Source organism: Triticum urartu, chromosome 3, assembly GCF_003073215.2.
Source record: "Triticum urartu cultivar G1812 chromosome 3, Tu2.1, whole genome shotgun sequence".
Lineage (NCBI taxonomy): Eukaryota > Viridiplantae > Streptophyta > Magnoliopsida > Poales > Poaceae > Triticum > Triticum urartu.
In genome coordinates, this window is record NC_053024.1 from 308,980,161 (window position 1) to 308,987,819 (window position 7,659).

Genomic DNA, 7,659 nt, shown 5'->3' on the forward strand with positions numbered 1-7,659 from the left:
TATTTAAAACATAAAAGAGGCTAGCCAACTCGCATGGAGAAGGCTTCCCCGATTGCAGCCTTCGTCGGCCGTCGGATCTGCTCTTCTGGTGTGTCTCAGCCGTTAGATCTTCACCTCGCTGTAATCAGATTTTTCACCTCGCGGTCGTTTTTACTGGCCAATGACGAGTGGGCTCGCGCCTCGTGTTCATTGGCTGGGTTGGCCGTTTCCGTGTGAATGACACTTTGCCCAATCTGGAATGCGCGCTATGCACCCAATCTCGCTCGCACACCAGCCGCCGCACAACCCTAGCTCCCACATTCCCCTCGATCCACTGCCCCTCCCTCCTCCCCGCTCGTCACCAGGGCCTCGCCGCCGCCTACTCCTCCTCCCCCACCGTTGCTGCTTCCCCATCTTGACTTCCCTCTCTCCGTTGTTTATCCGGTCGTCGGCGGCGCCTGGTTCCAGATCTGGCGCAAGTTAGGCCCGGTGGTGGGGCGAAGGGGCAGTGGAGGCAGGCGACCAAGACAAGCAGCTGTCGGCCCGTCGCGGGTGAGGCTCCAAGAGGGAAGAGGCGGGGACAGGAGGCTCGAGGGAAGAGGGATGAGGCGGGGACAGGTGAAGGAGCAGGCTGGTCCTCGTGGAGGCGGCGCCGCCGGCCAGGGGCCATTCGCCGTCGCCGGCCTCACTCGCCTCGTCTATTCTCTCGTCACCAACTCGACAACGGAGGATGGGACAAGCATGCCGGTGGCCAGCCAGTGGAGCCCCACCACAGGTGGTGAGATTTTTCTCTGCTGTCTTCTTACTCCGGGGCGTGCCCTGGAAGAACTCACCCACACCAGCCAAGGTAGGCTTCCACCTTCTTTCTCACGTTCGTGGTCCAGGCGACCGAGGCGAGCCAGCCCGCTCGAGCTGTCCGAGGTGAAACTACTTGAGGTTTCAGTGCACATTCTTAGATTTTTCCTTCCATGATGGCTTGATGTAGGAGGATCCATGATGTGTGTGAGGTAGAGGTGGATCATTGGAGGTGAAGCAGGTCTCCTTGATTTGTGCTTCATCTGAGGTGAGTTGTTTTGGTGATTCTCGATCTACTCTGTCATTTCCTGAGTAAATTTTAAGTTGTCAGGTTATATTTAGGTGTTTTTAGTTTCACATGATTGTCATTTACAGAAAAATATCACTGCAGATTTAGGTAAATTTGGGTATTGGTATATTTTACTATGTCAAACTTTCATTTTCAGTTTCACGGGGTACTTAAGCAATGGTTGCACCCCGCCACATCACATACCAGGTGAGATTAACGGGGACAATGATAGTTGAGTTCCGACGAGAGTTAAACAAATAGTTCACTAACATTGATAATGATTGGGTAATTCCATTCTGTAAGTTGCTCTGCCGTTGAAAGCTATGATGTGGAATCTCATTATGCTTTTCTTCATTTGAACTCTTTGACAGATGCTCAGATTATAAGAAAGAGAATTTTATAAGTCAGGCATCGATTGCTCACCTTTGAAGGTTACAGATTCAAGTGCTAGGCTTTAAGAATGAAGCAAATCCCAATCTAGAAACATGTTAGTCTATCTTGATGTGATTGTACTTCTTGAACCATTTGTGCACCTGTATTTTTCACCATGGCAATTGAATGTGCAGGTGTCGTGCACCATATATTTGTCACCAGAAACGAATGTGCTGGCGACATCCATTTGATTAGTGTTATATCCAACTAAGGTATCCTTCCACCAAATGACCACATCTGAATTTGTTTAACTACAATCCGATGCAATAGAGTTCTGTATTGTTCTCATAGTCCATCCATTATATTTTTGGCTTTCAAGGCTAGCTGACTGCAGTTTGATTATCGATTCATCTATGGCAGCACAGACAGGTAAAAATGTTTTTTTTCTTGTTTTACAGTTTTAGGTCAAAGTTCTCTTTTACCTTAACTTTTCAATTGTACTCTGCTTTGTAGGTTCTCATCATACCGATTTAGTGACTTACTACAGTTTGATTGCCAATTCGTATTTTATTCTTTTATATTATGCAGCTTCCTCTGTGTACTGTTGGGATAAATTCCATGAACTTTGTATCTTGTTTAAATGGCTAGGATTTGAGATTGTTTGAATCCATTATGACACAATGTTCTGACCATCAACTAGGGTGCTCAATGCGCAATAGATAGCTTTTGGTTGTCACCATTAGGACAGAAAAGTACTAGATTTTGAGGTTTTTAATAGCTCAAATATGCCAACTGCAGAGCAACATGGGAGTTACAATGGTTCCATGTCCTAATTAGTTATTTTATTTCGTTTTGCAGGCGTATTATCTTGGAGGTTGCTTCTTATTTTTACTATAGATCAAGTTTCTTTGTTTCCTTTCTATCTACCTCTGCTGCATTTGTTTTATATATCCTATATGCTTTAAATATCCTATGCGCTGTCATGATCCTTGCTTCAGTGATCATGTTGATTTTCCAGATTTGGTCGGGTGTTGTGTTTTTTTGACCCTTGTGCGCTTTGATCGATGTGCTCTGGCTCTGTGACTGTGATGATGCACAGGCAATGGCAGCATGGGTGGAACGAGAGGAAGGATGGGAATCAGCTACTTGCATTCGCACGGAGGAGGCAATGTCGACGCGATGGCACAGCAGAGGAGGCTGGGCTCGTTGTGGAGCTTCTTGAGGCAGCAGGACGTCGGCGAGAGCATCGCTGCCGGCGACGGCTCGAGTGACCTCTTGAGGATCTTCTCCATGAGCACCTGTGACGACACCAACTCCAACATCATCTTCTCAGTGCCTGGCAGCAAGAAGGCCGAGGTGCTCGGCAACAGCGATGTCGGCATGGTCACCAGCTTCAGCAACATCGACTCCCGGGTAGGACAAACATCACATATATACACTTCACATCCATCCAGACTCTCCCGCCTGCCAATTGTTTAATGCTACACTTCTACTAAGACCTTGGTCCAGATTCAGTTAGCCCTCTCGAGCTGGACATGCCCAGCATGGATGACTACCAGCAGCTGCAGCAGGACTCCGCCGACTGCAGAGTCCACGCCAAGCGTGGCTGCACCACTGACCCGCAGAGCATCGCTTGGGAGGGTTAGTTAGTTTCCTGCAACATTTTCGGTATTCGTCTTGGTGTCGGATGTTTTTACTGAACATTTTTTCTTGCTTATGCTATTTAGAAAGAAGAACAAGGACCAATAAGAGGCTAAGGAGGCTGCAAGACCTCATTCCCTACATGGACAAGGTCACAAGGTAACTAAATCAGCTGAATTGATGCACACTGTCAATTATGTTACGACATAGAGGTGCAATTTTCACTAGGAATTACAGAAAATTGTACTCACTAAAGTACTAAATCTGACGACTACATGCTGCATATTTAGCGATAAAACTGAATACTAAAGTACTAAATTTGGTGTTCCTCACCCGAGTCGGAAGTGTTGCCCACGAAAATCGGTAGTTATCAATGACTCGGACCTTAGTTACTTCAGATTTCAGAATTGCAAAAGTGGCAACTCAAAAAAACTTAAATGTTGGCTATACCTTCTGTCGTTATCATGATACTGCAATACTTTGTAGTTGATTCTCTTCGAATCCTTCTCTAACAAGGTTATGGTAGTAATTTGGACAAAAGTTGCTATGATTTTTTGATTCTCAGTTTATTCTACCATGGATTCCCTCTTGTATGTGCATATTTCAGAACTGAATATACACGTAGGAGAAACTTGAGAGCCAATATTAGTGCTGAAGGATTACTCTGATTGCTGATCTATGTTGTCGCGGCAACACAGGCCAATACACATTCAGGAAATATGTGACCAGCTTCCCCAAGGTCCCGCATCGTCTACTCAGGTTAATTCTCGGTCTACAACCTCCAAAATCTGCAGTTCTGTTTTCAAAAATGCTTAAGCCCATTGCTCTAAGCGTCAACCTTTCGCTTCACTTATGCTTCATGCTTTCCTGAACATTGATTTCTATCAAACTTGTTTTTTAAGTTTTCATGCTGATTACTGATTGTGGGAGCTGAATTGTGCTCCGGTGGAGGTGTTAGAGTGTAGCATGTTTGTAAGCATAATCTATATCCATTCCTATTGGGAGCATACCCATGTAGGTTTTTGTAAGAATCTTGTAGGAGCATGCTACTAGGACTTATGCAGATTGGCTATTTTAATAGCCTTGTTTTGTGATAAAAAGAGAATTTAGGGCAATGGTAATACTGTACAGATTGGTGATGTAATTATGTCATGCTCTACTGCTCTCTAATTATTTTACATTGTGTTTTCCTTCGTTGCAGTAAGCCAAGGTGGAGGTTGGGAAACAAAGAACTTGCCCAACTGTGGAAATGGGCAGAACTAAACCCTGTATGTTTTAGGTAGAACTTCCCGCTATTGTCCTATTTGAAGGAGCAACAATGCATTAAGCGCAAAAAATACGTCAGTTGGGCCTTTTTTTGTCTTACTGTCCAATTTTACTTCTATATACAAATGTTAAAAGAGTCTGAGTGGGGACACTCTATTTGGAAAGGGATTTTGTACAGTTTTTCTGCAAGTTACTACCTCATTAGTGGACTGGCCTGCATAGTATTCATAAAAATTAATCATCCAATTCCCTGTATGTGTCCTTGGTCACATTTCTTGTCTGTTCAATTTTTGGAAACCCACATCTTATTTGAATTGAAACTGCTGAGTGCTTTGACTGATCCTGACCGAGTCCACACACCATCACTTACAGAATACTGGAAGCCACTTGCAGAAGATGTAAACCCTTTACCTTTTCTTTCATAGTTACTCCCTCCGTCCCAAAATAAGTGACACAACTTTGTACTAGCTTTAGTACAAAGTTAGTACAAAGTTGAATCACTTATTTTGGGACGGAGGGAGTACTTTGCACCAATGGTTCTAATACTAGGTTTTCAAGATAAACTTGCAGATGGACACATCTGCCAGAGAGACGGCGGCCATGAGAGCTGGAAGATCACAAGAGATTGACCTTTTTGGTGGTCTAATACTTCCTATATGAGCACATAGAAAAGCCACTACGTAAGTAGTTCAGTCTTTTCTTTAAAAACTGCTTTCTCTTACTACACAACCAGGCTCAATTCATACGTATGTAAATTTTACATCATACTTCTTCCCTTCCCAAAACAAGGGTATTATTTCTCTCCTTCCTAAATCAGTGTTTCAGACCTTTTTTGAGTTGAGAATCTCACCTGCACCACATCAATTGTCTGTAAATAAATGTAACGTGAATCACTCTCCAAAATCCTTGAAACTTGAGCCTCGACGAATATGAAGGTCTTTGTGTTGGCATACACTCCTTTATTCCAAATGGTGCTGATATAAAAACACCATCAGGGATTCCATGTGTACCATGTATGTCCATAAAAACAGCGTTGATATATCAGCATACTATGTGTTGATCTAAAAACGTTTTTTTCTCTAAGTGACGGTTTCGAGTCGGTAAATTAGTGGGGTGTTCAGGCATTTTCTAAGTGGCCTTTCTTAACGGTGTTCAGGCATTTTTGTCCTTCTGTAAATTAGTGGTCTTCTATTCGTGTTGCGAACCCCAATATGGCATCTCATCATTCCCCACGAACCACATGTTAACTGTGGATTTATTTAATGATAATAGGATATCAATTGCCTTTTCTTCAGGATAAGCCGACACCTAATAAGGACCAGGAGAACAACAGATATGCTAAGAGACAACCTTTTGGGGTTAAGGATATAAACAACAACAGGGCTTATGAGGCCGAAGAGAGCTGAGTGGCGTCTTTTGGTTCTTGAAGACCTGCACATTCCTGGTGGAGTAGAGAAAAATAATTTGGAGGCATGTTATTGTTCTTCATTGTAGTGGATGATATCTATCCCAATTATTGAGGTGATGGAAGTACTACTGAGGAGTTTTGTCTTTGACTGAATGAAGTTGTCAAGGAAGAAGGAATAGGTGTCGAGGAAGAAGGGATAAATAAATTGCTTGATTCATGGGCCGAACTAGCTGCCATACGATTGCTTGGAAATATACACGTGTCTAAGAGACACATGAATACTTTTTTTTCAAACACACAAAAACAAAGTTGATTGAAACACTACTCTTTTGAAATGTGTTTTTAATACATATTTCATAATAGCCGCATCTACACCTAGGAGCACCAAAACCCTCTCTCCTTAACTGGTTTTATACATGGTGTTTAGTATACATATATTCTTAGGTTTCTCATCTTTTCCCCTCTTTTTTTGCAGGAAAAATATGCATGGCTAGGTTTCTCATCATGATAACCATGTTTCCAAACTTGCTAAAAAAACACAACCATGCCAACTTTACTCTCTTATCACAGTGCCCATATTTTCAAACTAAACCTATTCATATTATGCAAAGTTTCCCTTTTCCCACACTATTATTTAACAATATAATAAACATGTTTAAAAAATAGTATGATTTAGTTGAAGGTTCTTGCAGCATGAAACTATTTTCATCGACAACATGTCTTCAGCAGGTCTCTACGCCATTTGACGCAACGGGTCAACTAGTTCATAATATTGATGCCAAAAGATGCAAAGTTGATAATGATAGTGCAACTTATATGTGGCACTATCATTTAGGTCATATTGCTATAAAGCGCATGAAGAAACTCCATGCTAATGAACTTTTGAAATCACTTGATTATGAATCACTTGATGCTTGCGAACCATGCCTCATGGGCAAAATGACTAAGACTCCGTTCTCCGGAACAATGGAGCGAGCAACTTACTTATTGGAAATAATACATACTGATGTATGCGATCCGATAAGTGTTGAGGCTCGCGGCGGGTATCGTTATTTTCTGATCTTCACAAATGATTTGAGCAGATATGGGTATATGTACTTAATGAAACATAAGTCTGAAACATTTGAAAAGTTCAAAGAATTTCAGAGTGAAGTGGAAAATCATCGTAACAAGAAAATAAAGTTTCTACGATCTAATCGCGGAGGCGAATATTTGAGTTACGAGTTTGGTCTTCATTTGAAACAATGTGGAATAGTTTTGCAACTCACGCCACCTAGAACACCACAGCATAATGGTGTGTCTGAACGTTGTAATCGTACTTTATTGGATATGGTGCGATCTATGATGTCTCTTACTGATTTACCACTATCGTTTTGGGGTTATGCATTAGAGACAGCTGCATTCACGTTAAATAGGGCACCATCTAAATCCGTTGAGATGACACCGTATGAACTATGGTTTGGCAAGAAACCAAAGTTGTCGTTTCTTAAAGTTTGGGGTTGCGATGCTTATGTGAAAAAGTTTCAAACTGATAAGCTCAAACCCGAATCGGAGTAGTGCATCTTCATAGGATACCCAAAAAAGAAACTGTTGAGTACACCTTCTATCACAGATCCGAAGACAAGATATTTTGTTACTAAGAATGGATCCTTTCTAGAGAAGGAGTTTCACTCGAAAGAAGTGAGTGGGAGGAAAGTAGAACTTGATGAGGTAATTGTACGTTCTCCCGAATTGGAAAGTTGTTCATCACAGAAATGAGTTCTAGTGATGCCTACACCAATTAGTGAGGAAGTTAATGATGATGATCATGAAACTTCAGATCAATTTACTACCGAACCTCGTAGGTCAACCAGAGTACGTTCCGCACCAGAGTGGTACGGTAATCCGGTTCTGGAAGTCATGTTACTAG

At 42.2% G+C, this 7,659-nt stretch overlaps 1 protein-coding gene across 18 annotated transcripts; it reads left to right on the top strand.

The window, feature by feature from the left end:
* Positions 1 to 202: 202 nt before the first annotated feature.
* Positions 203 to 6,044, top strand: LOC125543887. 18 transcript variants are annotated; one of them, XR_007299000.1, is made up of 13 exons: positions 204 to 826; positions 965 to 1,042; positions 1,221 to 1,270; positions 1,435 to 1,550; positions 1,630 to 1,707; positions 1,815 to 2,848; positions 2,933 to 3,076; positions 3,163 to 3,235; positions 3,775 to 3,835; positions 4,278 to 4,355; positions 4,715 to 4,740; positions 4,913 to 5,022; positions 5,638 to 6,044. XR_007299000.1 is itself a non-coding variant. In XM_048707382.1 (12 exons), the coding sequence occupies exons 6-11, from the start codon at positions 1,849 to 1,851 to the stop codon at positions 4,278 to 4,280; spliced, it is 594 nt and encodes a 197-aa protein (XP_048563339.1). In that variant the 5' UTR covers positions 207 to 826; positions 965 to 1,042; positions 1,221 to 1,270; positions 1,435 to 1,550; positions 1,630 to 1,707; positions 1,815 to 1,848; the 3' UTR covers positions 4,281 to 5,022; positions 5,638 to 6,044. The 18 variants fall into 18 exon arrangements, 5 of the variants coding, with proteins under 5 accessions (XP_048563339.1, XP_048563338.1, XP_048563337.1 ...); XR_007298999.1 differs by having other exon boundaries at positions 206 to 826; positions 1,787 to 1,864; positions 2,294 to 2,309; positions 2,535 to 2,848; positions 4,278 to 5,022; XR_007298994.1 differs by having other exon boundaries at positions 207 to 826; positions 1,815 to 1,864; positions 2,294 to 2,309; positions 2,535 to 2,848; positions 4,278 to 5,022.
* Positions 6,045 to 7,659: the final 1,615 nt, after the last annotated feature.

Excerpts from the sequence above, each read along its gene's own strand:
- LOC125543887 (XM_048707380.1), top strand. Across the intron at positions 2,849-2,932 it reads TCAGCAACATCGACTCCCGG|ACCTTGGTCCAGATTCAGTT; the intron begins GTAGGACAAACA and ends ACTTCTACTAAG. Across the intron at positions 3,236-3,774 it reads TACATGGACAAGGTCACAAG|GCCAATACACATTCAGGAAA; the intron begins GTAACTAAATCA and ends GCGGCAACACAG.